The sequence below is a fragment of the Papio anubis genome, chromosome 7 (assembly GCF_008728515.1).
Source record: "Papio anubis isolate 15944 chromosome 7, Panubis1.0, whole genome shotgun sequence".
In the NCBI taxonomy this organism is placed as follows: Eukaryota; Metazoa; Chordata; class Mammalia; order Primates; family Cercopithecidae; genus Papio; species Papio anubis.
This window is the reverse complement of record NC_044982.1, coordinates 99,165,998-99,179,043: the sequence shown is the minus strand read 5'-3', so window position 1 is coordinate 99,179,043 and position 13,046 is coordinate 99,165,998. Positions and strand designations below refer to the sequence as shown.

General features: G+C 41.5%; 1 protein-coding gene across 3 annotated transcripts in view; it reads right to left on the bottom strand.

Annotated features, from left to right (window-relative positions):
- The window catches only part of AP3S2 (adaptor related protein complex 3 subunit sigma 2), a 68,860-nt gene that overhangs the window by 30,150 nt on the left and 25,664 nt on the right, over window positions 1-13,046 (bottom strand). For 2 of the 3 annotated variants that reach the window (XM_021940854.2, XM_009210920.4), the window contains exon 4: window positions 10,085-10,156. In XM_021940854.2, coding sequence (XP_021796546.1) covers window positions 10,085-10,156 — 72 coding nt within the window. Of the gene's footprint in view, window positions 1-6,000; window positions 6,954-10,084; window positions 10,157-13,046 lie in introns of those variants that run through there. The other variant, XM_021940853.2, reaches the window with a different exon arrangement.

Below are 13,046 nucleotides of genomic sequence, written 5' to 3'. Positions count from 1 at the left end.
CCAGTAATAAGGAATGACTAACACACCAAACTTGAAGCAGCAGGTAATCAATGAGATTGTGCACTGAGGCAGTCCAAAGTTCAAGTAAGGAAAGTGAGTGCGTATATGGCAGCAGATATTAAGTATAGTCTGGAACAATCTTTGTTTTTTTCTTTTCTTTTTTTTCCCCCCTTTTTACTTAAAGAGATGGGGTCTCACTTGTTGCTCAGGCTGATCTCACACTCCTGGGCTCAAGCGATCCTCTTGCCTCAGTCTCCCAAAGTGCTGGGGATTACAGTCGTGAGCCTCCACCACCAGCCTAAGTGTTCTTTCTTCCTTTCCTTCCTTCCTTTCCTTCCTTCTTTTCTTTCTCTCTCTCTTTCTTTTTCTTTTATTATTTTTTTTGAGATGGAGTCCTGCTCTGTCACCCAGGCTGGTGTGCAGGGGCGTGACCTCGGCTCACTGTAACCTCCACTTCCCAGGTTCAAGTAATTCTCCTGCCTCACACCTCCTGAGTAGCTAGGATTAGAGGTGGGGTAATTTTTGTATTTTTAGTAGAGACGGGGTTTCACCATGTTGGCCAGGCTGGTCTTGAACTCCTGACCTCAGGTGATCCACCCACCTCGACCTCCCAAAGTGCTGGGATTACAAGTGTGAGCCACCGCGCCCAGCCCTTCTTTCTTTTTTTTCTAAACAAATTACAGGGATTTTAAAAATTTGAGAAATCATTATTGCTGATCTCTGTCTTTTTTTTTTTTGAGATGGAGTCTCGCTCTGTTGCCCAGGCTGGAGTGCAGTGGCACAATCTCGGCTCACTGCAAGCTCTGTCTCCTGGGTTCATGCCATTCTCCTGCCTCAGCCTCCTGAGTAGCTGGGACTACAGGCACCCACCACCATGCCCGGCTAATTTTTTGTATTTTTTAGTAGAGACAGGGTTTCACTGTGTTAGCCAGGTTGGTCTCGATCTCCTGACCTCATGATCCACCCGCCTCGGCCTCCCAAAGTGCTGGGATTACAGGCGTGAACCACCATGCCCGGCCGATCTCTGTCTTTATGCTACCCTGAGGGAATAAGATTTTGGCCTCTGAAAAAAATATTCTACAGCCAACACTAAGAATTGAAGATAACATATAGAAAGTACAGTAGTCCACCCTTACCTGCCTAGGATATGTCCTAAGACCCCCAGTGGATGCGATGTTTTTTTCCCATACACACATACCTAAGATAAAGTCTAATTTGTAAATCAGGCACACTAAGAGATTAACAATGATAACTAATAATAAAAACAATTATGACAATATGCCAGCATCACTACTCTTGCACTTTGGGGCCATTATGAAGTAAAATAAAGGTTACCTGAACACAAGCACTGCGACACTGTGACTGTCAAGATGGCTACTAAGTAAGCAATGGGCAGCTAGTGTACATCACATGGATACAATGGATGAGGGGATGATTCCCATCCTGGAGCAGGACAGAGCAACATTTCATCATGCTGCTCAGAATGGCATGCAATTTAAAACATAGTGTTTATTTCTGGAATTTTCCATTTAATATTTTTGGACCATGGTTGTGCATAACTGGAACTACAGAAAGTGAAACTGCAGATAAAACTGTCTTAACCACGGTTTAACTCTGCCCTTCAACTGGCCTTTCTGTATGTAAGATAATACATTTCTTTATTACTTAAGCCAAAAAAAAAAAATTCTGCCACAAAATTCTTACCTATCAAGCATCAGTAAAGAAGGGCTTTATAGATGCAATGGAACCCAAGGCTGGCCTCAGCTCCCTTCTTCTCTCTTTGGCACATCCAGATATAGAAATAGAGGCAGCCAGGGATAGTCAAGTGTGTTAACTCACACCTTTTACAAGAACTAAAACTCAAACAGAATATCTTATTCTTCTAGACCAAATAGCTTCTCTTTCATCATCAAAAACACAAACTGTATGTCCCTCACTTGTCCCTCCATTCCTGGAGACCTGCAGTCAGGACACCTCCTTCAACGTCACAGGGTGTGGCGGGTATTAATGAGCTTTGTTATCACAAGCTCTGTTCACAGAAGGGACATCTGGCAAACATAACCCAATATTACTGTTTATGATTCTTTCATCTTAGTGTTCACAAGTCCAATTTTGAACCCTCAGCATTTTTCCATTTTAGCAGCCTATGCTTAGCAGAGATTTAAAATTCCATACTATGAGGTTTTCTTGGATTCAGCACCATTCAGAAGCATATGTTTCCCACTGCAAATTGAAATCTATTAAAAAAAAAAAAAAGCTGGATAAATTCCCTTGACATAGCCATTGATTTGTGACTCTGATGACCAAATCTTGAAAGCCCAATTGAATTCTAAATCCAGCTTTGCTATTAGATACTGGTAGATCAGAATATTAGGTCACCCACACAGTTTTCTTTGAACAAAAATTCAATTCACCATAATTAACATCAACACCCAACTCAGTCATGATGTTGAGCTGTGTTTGGGAATTTCTGAAAGCAAAAGGGAACCAAGTGCCCTAGGCTCTAAATAGCACAGCCAGGAGAGCTGATGTCTACCCCAGAGAATATGAAATCAGACCTTACTCCAGCCTCCAACAGTTTAAATCATGAACAACCTTATGAGACTAGAGTCCTGGGAACTCTTTAGTGACACTCACCTGAAGACTACCCCAGTCAGTAAAAGGTACCACACTAGATTCAGTGAGGAAGACAAAGATAAGGTAGTCTAATCAAGCAGGGAAAACATAGAAAGGTATATAAATAAAGGTCACAGAAGGATAAAAATAATACTACACATGGTTCAAAGAGATCACAATAGGCTAGACCATGAGGACAAGCTTTAGGGTGGTAGGATTTGAGCTGCATTTGAATGACAGGCAGTATTTAGTACATGAAAACACAATTTAGGCAGAGAGTTGAGGCAGCAATTACAAAGTAAGAGTGGTCTACTGTGGCTGGAGCAGAAAGTGGCAAATAGTTATGGAAGTAAGGCCAAGATAGGATGGAGACAAATTGTGGACAGCCTTGATGTCTGGCCAAGGAGTCAAGGCTAGTCTAAGAAGTACATTAGAAAAACTAATTTCAACAAGAAGGAAGAGAGAATAAGGTTAGAAAACCTGCCAGAAACAAGCAAGAGATATGATAACTAAAGACAATGTTTGACTCATAACTGAAACTGGGATTTAAAAAAAGATCTAAAGGACATTTCTGGGACAATTGGGGAAACTTAAATATGAACTATATATTGGAAAACAATATTTATTAATGTTAAATTTCCCAACTATGTTAATTGTGTTGTGCATCATTAGAGAATTATATACAACATATTATATAATAATATTCTTGTTCTTAGGAGATGTCTATTGACATATTTAGGGATGAAAAGCTATGATGTCTGCAACTAACTCTCAAAATGGTTCAGGAAAAAAGTATATATGTATATAGAGATAAAAGCAAGTATGCCGAATGTTAATAGTTGACGAATCTAAGAACAAGATATAAAGAAGGACATTACAGAAAAAAGCAACAGGTTTAGTGATTGACTGGATCTTGGGAGCGAGGAAGAAGGAGAAAAGGTTTTGAACGTAGATGACAGAGGATGGTACTAACACTCCTGGAAAAGGGAAGCTGCAGGGAGAAATGGTTTTCAGAAGACATATGCTGAAGCTGGCTCTGGATAACTGGTAAGAAGAAATTTAGATGTGAGAATGACATTAGCGAGAAATGCCTTCAGGCTGTTGGAAATACAGGAATAGGACTCAAGCCATACATCAAGACTAGATGTATGGTAATTGGTAATGACCAATTTGGGAATTACCTACATAGACAATAGTTTGAGCATGAAAAATGTTTTTTTTTTTAATACCCAAGTTTTGCTGTAAGACCTAGAACATGAAAAATGGATGAGATTTATGCTAGAAATATGAGGGAGAAGAGAGAGGTAAGAGATGACTGACAACATAATTTCCTGATAGAGTGGGAAGAGAAGAGGAGAAAAATCAAGAGGGTTCTATATTACAGAAATAAAGGTGGAAAAAGATTAAGAGAGTGCTCCATTGAAGGGTTAACAGCATCAGATACCGCAGAAACAAGAAAGAAAGTGATGACTAGGAAACGATCATAGGATTTGAAAATTGGGAAATCATCAGTGAATTTTGGGTAGGAGTGAAAACCAGGCTATGGGACTCTAGAAAGAGAACAGAGAAAGTAGAATTAAAGACTAGGCATAAATCACTCACTAATTCAAGTTCACCTTGCATGAGAACAACGGAAATGGAACTACAGTTAGGGGGGCAGTAGAGCCATGGGAAGGGCTATATTCTCTCTGAGACTGGGGCATTCTGGGGATCTATAGACACAGAAGAACAAACACTAAGGACACCTTACAGACCGGTGCAAGAAGTGACATTATGGTGTGTGTGGGGGAGAGACAGAAAGAGAACCTGGCTCTAGAAATGGAATGAAATAAACCCTCCTTTAACACAGGAAGAAAAGGAGAGAGAAGAGGTGAAAAAGAGAGAAGCAGTGATAAAGACAGTATACAAAAACAACTTAGGAGGTTAAACAAGAAATCACAAGATTAGGAATAAACAACTTGTCAGAGCCGAGGAATTCAGTTATGTCTAGTCTTTACACAGGCCTACTACTCTGGCCACATCTGCTTAAGGTGGTGGGGTATCTATTCATGACTATTTTTTTTTGAGATGGAGTCTCACTCTGTCCCCAGGCCGGAGTGCAGTGGCCGGATCTCAGCTCACTGCAAGCTCTACCTCCAGGGTTCACGCCATTCTCCCGAGTAGCTGGGACTACAGGCACCCGCCACCTCGCCCGGCTAGTTTTTTGTATTTTTTAGTAGAGATGGGGTTTCACCGTGTTAGCCAGGATGGTCTCAATCTCCTGACCTTGTGATCCGCCCGTCTCAGCCTCCCAAAGTGCTGGGATTACAGGCTTGAGCCACCTCGCCCGGCCTATCCATGACTATCTAATGCAGATCTTAAAGACCTAGGAACTGATGAGAGTTTCTGACCTCAAGGTGAAGAGATTCTTTAGTCAAAAAGAACAGAGTTCAAGGTGATGTTCCTATTGTCTTAGGACAAGGCTTTTACCTATCTTAGTAAAAAGATCATTTTTTATTATCAATAGAAAGAAGCTGTACTTGAATTAGCAACTGCTCTCTATGACAGCAAAGATAAGCTTGAAATCCTATGAAAAGGAAGCCACCTGTTGGAAGCCTCAGACATTCTAAAGCTGAATAGGGTAGGATTCTGATTCCTTGCATCACTAGTTTTCAAAAATCTCAGGAGATATGAACAGTTATTTCCTAATACTGCATGAACAACAAAAATAAACAGTTTCATAAACTGTAAAAGAAATTTGCAGTGGCAGCAAAATACTTTATGGAACTTATCTGAAGATAAGACATGAGGGAGAACAACATTTTTATGGCCTTTTATTCCCTTCTAAAAGACATGTCCAATAAAATGGCTGGAAGTGGAATTACTTTATTGCTTTAGAGGGCACCCTTATAGATGTTTACAAAGCAGTATTAGAATGATGATGCAAAAAACTCATGATTACCTCAGGAACTAGAAAAAAGGCTTTTGATAAATTTTAACATCCTTTTGTGATTAAAAATGCTTAGTAGGAAGAGAAAGGAAGAAACATCCTTAACCTGATCATCTTTACCAAAAAAACCTATAGCAAATACTGTACTTCATGGTGACAGGATGAAAGCTTCCCTTTGAAACCAGGAATCAGAGCAGACGCCCACTGTCACTACTTCTATTCAATACAACTTCTACCAACACATTTTTTTTTTTTTGAGATGGAGTCCTGCTCTGTCACCCAGGTTGGAGTACAGTAGTGTGATCTCGGCTGCCGGGTTCAAGTGATTTTCCTGCCTCAGCCTCTCAGGTAGCTGGGACTACAGGTGCACCACCATGCCCAGCTAATTTTTGTATTTTTAGTAGAGACAAGGTTTCACCATGTTGTCCAAGCTGTTCTCAAACTCCTGACCTAAGGTGATCTGCTCGCCTTGGCCTCCCAAAGTGCTGGGATTACAGGCATGAGCCACCGTGCCCAGCCCTTACAAATACATTTTTAAAACACAGGCTGACAACCTCACAGAAGAACAAAGGCCCTGAATAAACATTTCACTAGAGAGGACCTCCTAATAGCCAATAAACAAGAAAAGATGCTCATCTTCATGAGAAATGCAATTAGAATGACAATGAAATGCCAGTACATACCTACTAGCTTGATAAAAATTAAGTTCTATATCCATCAGTCAGGACAGGCTTGGTTAAGCCACAGTAACAATTTTAACATTTCATGGCTTAAAGTAACAAGTTTATTTCTCTCATACTATACACACATCCACTGTGGGTCCACTTGGGGACAGTGCTCTACCTCATCGTCAGTTAGGGACCCAGGCCGTGGGAGGCTGTGTATCCATGCTTCCACAAATGGAATATATATATATACACACACACACACACACACACACACACACACACACACACACACATTCCATTATTATATATATTAGCACTGGCTCCTAAGTTTTGCCTAGAAGTGATACATGGCACTTCCATTCACACTTCAATGGCTAAAGCAAGTCACATGGCTACACCTAACTTCAGGAAGGCATAGAAGTGTAATTTTACCATGTGTCCTGAAGGGGAAAGAGCTGTAAATATTTAGTTATCAGTTCTAATGATTACCACACTGAGAATATAAACTTTTGGTGAGCATATGTAGCAAAGGGAACACTCACCCCCCACTGGTGGAAGTATAAATTGATACAATCACTCTGGCAAGTTTGGCATTATCTAACAAAGTGGCAGATACTATGGCCTACAGTCCGGAGGCCTTGAGCCTCAGACTTCTTCTGCCAGTGCTGCAGGCCTGCTGGTGCCTTTGTGGTCCCCTGTTTCTTCCTTCTAGAGGCCTCATCTATGACCCAGGAATTGCACTATTAAGAGAAATAGATGTTTCAAGAAAATGTACAAAAATGTACAATAGCATCTATTTTCAAGAATATTCATGACAACGTATTTCATAAAAGCTCCAAACTCAAAACAATCCAATTCCATTAGTCATAGAATGGATAAAATCATATAATGAAATCCTATGCAGCAATGAAATTAAACTACCTAAGGCTAAATGTAACAAAATGGGTGATTCTTACAAAAAACACGGAACAAAGAAGGTAAAATACAAAACAACAAATGTTGACTTTCAAAGTTACCTAAGAGGCTGGGCGCGGTGGCTCACTCACGCCTGTAATCCCAGCACTTTGGGAGACTGAGGTGGGTGGATCACCTGAGGTCAGGAGTTGGAGACCAGCCCGACAGATATGGTGAAACCCCATCTCCACTAAACATACAAAAATTAGCTGGGCATCGTGGCAGGCACCTGTAATCCCAGCTACTTGGGAGGCTGAGACAGGAGAGGCTTGAACATGGGAGGCAGAGATTGCAGTGAGCCAAGATCACACAACTGCACTCCAGCCTGGGCAACAGAGCGAGACTCTGTCTCAAAAAAAAAAAAAAAAAAAAGTCACTGTGGAGGCATACTCCAGGTTGCCTAGACAATGAACTAGCTTAGACCAGGGGGTTGGGAGGCTACCCCTTCTCCCAGTGAGAGGGGCTGCACCCAAGCACAATTTCCCACAGGGCCTGCCACTGTCTTCTCCAGGTGTATATTATCCCACAGATCCCTAAGTTTCCAGGTGTTGGGCAGCTGGCGTTCCCAGACAACTTCCTTTTTTTTTTTGAGATGGAATTTTGCTCTTGTTGCCCAGACTCAAGTGCAATGGCGCGATCTCGGCCCCCTGCAACCTCTGCCTCCCAGGTTTAGGTGATTCTCCTGTCGGAATTACAGGCATGCGCCACCACGCCCGGCTAATTTTGCATTTGTAGAAGAGACAGGGTTTCTCCATGTTGGTCAGACTCATCTTAAACTCCCAACCTCAGGCCTCCCAAAGTGCTGGGATTACAGGCGTGAGCCACTGTGCCCAGCCCCCAGACAACATCTATAAGTAGCTGGCACACAAATACAGATTTCGTGGTGTCTAAGCATTCTGCCAATCTCTCCACTAGTAAAGCTACTCTCATAGGTGCCTGATAAAAAAAGACAGCATTAGAAGAGGGGGGTGATACGAAGTCATTCCAGCAGAGACACCTCAATATACCTCTCCATGGGCTCTTCTCTTGCTTTGAAAACTCCCCCTTTCCTAGTAAAATATATCTCTGAATCCCTGAATCTACACCTGAGATGTTAAGAAATTCATCTGCAGCCTGGTGAGCAACAGGTGGCATCTTCAAAGAACGCACTTTGCAAACCAGGTGGTAACTTTGAAAGTAACATCTTGCATTTAATAATTTTTTTTTTTTTTTTTTGAGACACAGTTTCGCTCTGTTGCCCAGGCTGGAGTGCAGTGGCGCGACCTCGGCTCACTGCAACCTCCACCTCCTGGGTTCAAGCGGTTCTCCTGAATAGCTGGGATTACAGGCGTGCACCATCAGGCCTGGCTAATTTTTGTACTTTCAGTAGAGACAAGGTTTTGCCATGTTGGCCAGGCTGGTCTTGAACTGCTGACCTGAAGTGATCTGCCCGCCTCGGCCTCCCAAAGTGCTGGGATTACAGGTGTGAGCCACCACATCCGGCCTGTATTTAACAATATTATTTTAAAATAATAACAATAAGGCCTACAGAAGGCACCTCTCCATTCCCCCTATATTTTCAAGTCTCTTTAATACTTGAAAGGGACTCTAGTCCCTCTAGTCCCTCCAGTACAAAAGGGAACTAGATTTGAGCTATGGCTCTCCTTGATAGCAGTTGCAAAACAGCAGATCTTTATAACACATGAAAAGCACAAAACAACTCTAAGTGCTTGCAAAGAAAGAGTGCTAAGAGATCTCTGAAGTTTCCAAAAAGTATACAATCCTTTCACATGAAAGGGAGGCTGACTCAAAATCATCAGTAAATACTGGAAACACCATAAGGTTGCCAGGGAGTCCCAAGTTAAGTATCTAAAGAAGGAACAGGGTTCCATGATGTTTCTGCATTAGGATGCTGATATTTCATAAACATATTTCATAAAAGCTCCAAACTCAAAACAATCTAATTCCATCAGTCATAGAATGGATAAAATCATATAATGAAATCCTATGCAGCAATGAAATTAAACTACCTAAGGCTAAATGTAACAAAATGGGTGATTCTTACAAAAAACACGGAACAAAGAAGGTAAAATACAAAACAACAAATGTTGACTTTCAAAGTTACCTAAGAGGCTGGGCGCGGTGGCTCACTCACGCCTGTAATCCCAGCACTTTGGGAGACTGAGGTGGGTGGATCACCTGAGGTCAGGAGTTGGAGACCAGCCCGACAGATATGGTGAAACCCCATCTCCACTAAACATACAAAAATTAGCCGGGCATGGTGGCAGGCACCTGTAGTCCCAGCTACTTGGGAGGCTGAGACAGGAGAGGCTTGAACATGGGAGGCAGAGGTTGCAGTGAGCCAAGATCACACAAGCCATGTCACAGTTATCCTAGCAAAACAAATCTGAGAACACCTACTTGGGGCCATTTTAATTCTGCCTCTGATAGTCTGCCTTCCTACAGAATATCACCTGACCTTGAATTACATTACAGATCTCTTAGTCACTATATTACTCTTTAGGAAAGATATAAATTTTACTATCTAAGTCAAAGCCTCTGCGTCATGATTATTCCAAAGTTTCATTGTCACTGGCCTATGACTAGGAAACTAATTGTATAATCAACATAAAACTATCTCACCTTTGGCCAAGTAGCCAGTGACATCATTCTCCTATATCAAGAAGTCAGTCTGTGAGTAGATGAACCATGATATAGGCCTAGTAATAATCTTATGCACGTTAAAACTGTTAATAGATCTTAGCAAAAATAAAGCAAAACCCAAACTATTAAACCTATTAAATAAAACAGGTTCTAGGACTGTCTTAAGAGTAAAAAAAACAAGAAACAAAATGAAGGTGTAGAGGTAGCTAGAGATGCCCAAGGCTCTTGGTTTTCTGGTAACCCTAGTTTGGAAGAGAACTGCAAGAGAATGTACCTTATCCATATGGAAGATCAAATCCAATTCACACACATTTTCGAAACACTTATCCAGAGTTTCCACAAAAACCTAGAAAACAAAGAGAAATAGATAAAGAGGAGAAATAGGAACATATTCACAGCTTTATCAATGTCACATCTGAAAGTAAAGGCAGCTGTCACAATACTATTTACTTTATGACAAATCTCAAAAAAAACCACCCACCTTTTGTCTCCAGCATTAGCTGATCACCCTACTTATCTCGATACAGAGGGAATAATCTAGGACAGGAAAACCTTGTTTTCAGGATAGTAACACAACCAGCAGACACATGTGGCTCTTTCCCCCTTTATAAGATGCTAATTTATGGTGGGGCATGGTGGCTCATACTTACAATCTCAGCACTTTGAGAGGCCAAGGCAGGCGGATCACTTGAGGCCAACAGTTCAAGACCAGCCTGGCTAACAAGGTGAAAACCCATCTCTACTAAAAATACAAAAGTTATCCAAATTATCCGGATGTGGTGGCAGAAGCCTATAGTCCCAGCTACTTGGGAGGCTGAGGCATGTGAATAGCTTGAACGAGAATCGCTTGAGGTGGAGGCTGCAGTAAGCAGAGATTGCACCACTGCACTCCAGCCTGAGTGACAGAGTGAGAGTCTCATAAAAAAAAAAAAAAGAAAGAAAGAAAAAAATTCCATAAAATAACAAATTTAAAAAACCAACTACTAGGCCGGGCGCGGTGGCTCAAGCCTGTAATCCCAGCACTTTGGGAGGCCGAGACGGGTGGATCACGAGGTCAGGAGATCGAGACCATCCTGGCTAACCCGGTGAAACCCGTCTCTACTAAAAAAAATACAAAAAACTAGCCGGGCGAGATGGCGGGCGCCTGTAGTCCCAGCTACTCCGGAGGCTGAGGCAGGAGAATGGCGTGAACCCGGGAGGCGGAGCTTGCAGTGAGAGCCACTGCACTCCAGCCTGGGCGACAGAGCGAGACTCTGTCTCAAAAAAAAAAAAAAAAAACAAAAAAACCCAACTACTTACAATACTATGTCCTCAATGAATACATGTACAAAAAAGTTTTCATTATTACAGGGTTAACATGGCTGTGTTTTAATTTCAGCTAACATTAACTTGGAAACACTTTCCCTTTTTAATTTTTTTGGTCAGAGTTATTTAGCCTACAAAACACCTTCCTATGAATAAATTTAATTTATGTGTTTACAACTTAAAATTTTCTTTAAAAAGCCCTGAGCTTACTTCTCTATAGAACCTTTTAACTTTTAATAAAACGTAACAGAAAAGCGTACAAATGACAAAGGCATAATTTAATGAATTTTCAGAATGAACATACCATGTAACTACAGCCTAGGTATCTGTCCATAACTTTTTAATTTCTCTCAGAGAATGACCTCATTTAAACAATCTCATTGTCAGCAGTGTCACGAATTGTTCAGCACTGCATGAAAATGGGTCTTACTTGAGGCCAGCAAGTGATGGAGACCAGGCACACCGTTTCACTGTAGCACAAGATGGGTGCTTGTAGGCAAACCACCCTGCAGTGGCTGCTGGGGAGACAGACCCACTTGCCATGAGGAACCAATGCACACTATTGGAGCTGATCCTGCTCTGTCTCTTCTCTATGTAAGTAAAGCTTTATCCAGTGTTTGCACTGTTTTCCTTGCTGACTCTGATACCAAGATGCAATGGGCAAAAGCATTTAGATTCCTTTCCTGAGACTGATAACCAGTACACTGTGTTCTGTCAGATACCAATCACTTTGGAAAACTATTTGACATTATGTATTCATGTTCTATGACTAGTAATGCTACAGATGAAAAACCACATACAATAATTTCATATTAGTGCTATTCATAAATCTTTACATTTTTAACAGTGCCAGAATATTTCACTGTAAGGACACATAGTTAAATGGGTCTTTTTCTCAATCACTATGCTGGGTACTTGGTAAGCCCTTATAATCCTGCAGTTCAAGTCCTTCAGTTCTGGGAAATTTTATCAAATTATTTTGTTGAGAATTCCCTCCTTTCCACGTTCCTCATCAATCTTTTTGGAGCTGCTTATATTCAAGTATTGGACCTCTGTCTGTCTTTTTTGTTGTTGTTGTTGTTGTTGAGACAGAGCCCTGCTCTGTTGGCCAGGCTGGAGTGCAGTGCCATGATCTCGGCTCACTGCAGCCTCTGCCTCCCCGGTAATTCTCTTGCCTCAAGCAATTCTCTTGCCTCAGCCTCCCGAGTAGCTGGGATTACAGGTGTGCACCGCCACGCCTGGCTAATTTTTGTATTTTTAGTAGAGATGGAGTTTCATCATGTCGGCCAGGCTGATCTCAAACTCCTGACCTCAAGTGATCCCCCTGCCTCGGTCTACCAAAGTGCTGGGGTTACAGGCATGAGCCACTGCACCTGGCCTCTGTCTTATTTTCTTATCTTTTCTCTCCCATTTTCTATCCCTGCCCATTCTGAGACAACTGCTTAACTTGATTTTCTAATACTTCAATTGAAGTGGGTTTTCGTTTGTTTCCATTTCCTCTAATTTTTTTATTTCTAAGAGACCATTTTGTTCTGTGAGTGTTTTTGTTTAGTACCCATTTATGTTTGTCTGATTTTATTTCTCTGTGGCTTTTTTTTTTTTGAGACAAGGTCTCACTCTGTCACCCAGGCTGGAGTGCAGTGGTGTGATCTCAGCACAGTGCAGCCTCAGCCTCCTGGGTTCTGGTGATTCTCTTGCCTCAGCCTCCTGAGTAGCTGGGACTGCAGGTGTACGCCACCACGCCTGGTTAATTTTTGTATTTTTAGTAGAGATGGGGTTTCACCATGTTGGCCAGGCTTTCTCTGTAGCTTAAGAATAGAGTTTTGGGTTTTTGTTTGTTTGGTTTTTTTTTTAACTGTTTTCCTTTCTTTATATGGTGCACATTTTAAGTTGCTTTTTATTGTTTGTTCATTTTATCTCCTTCTTCTATG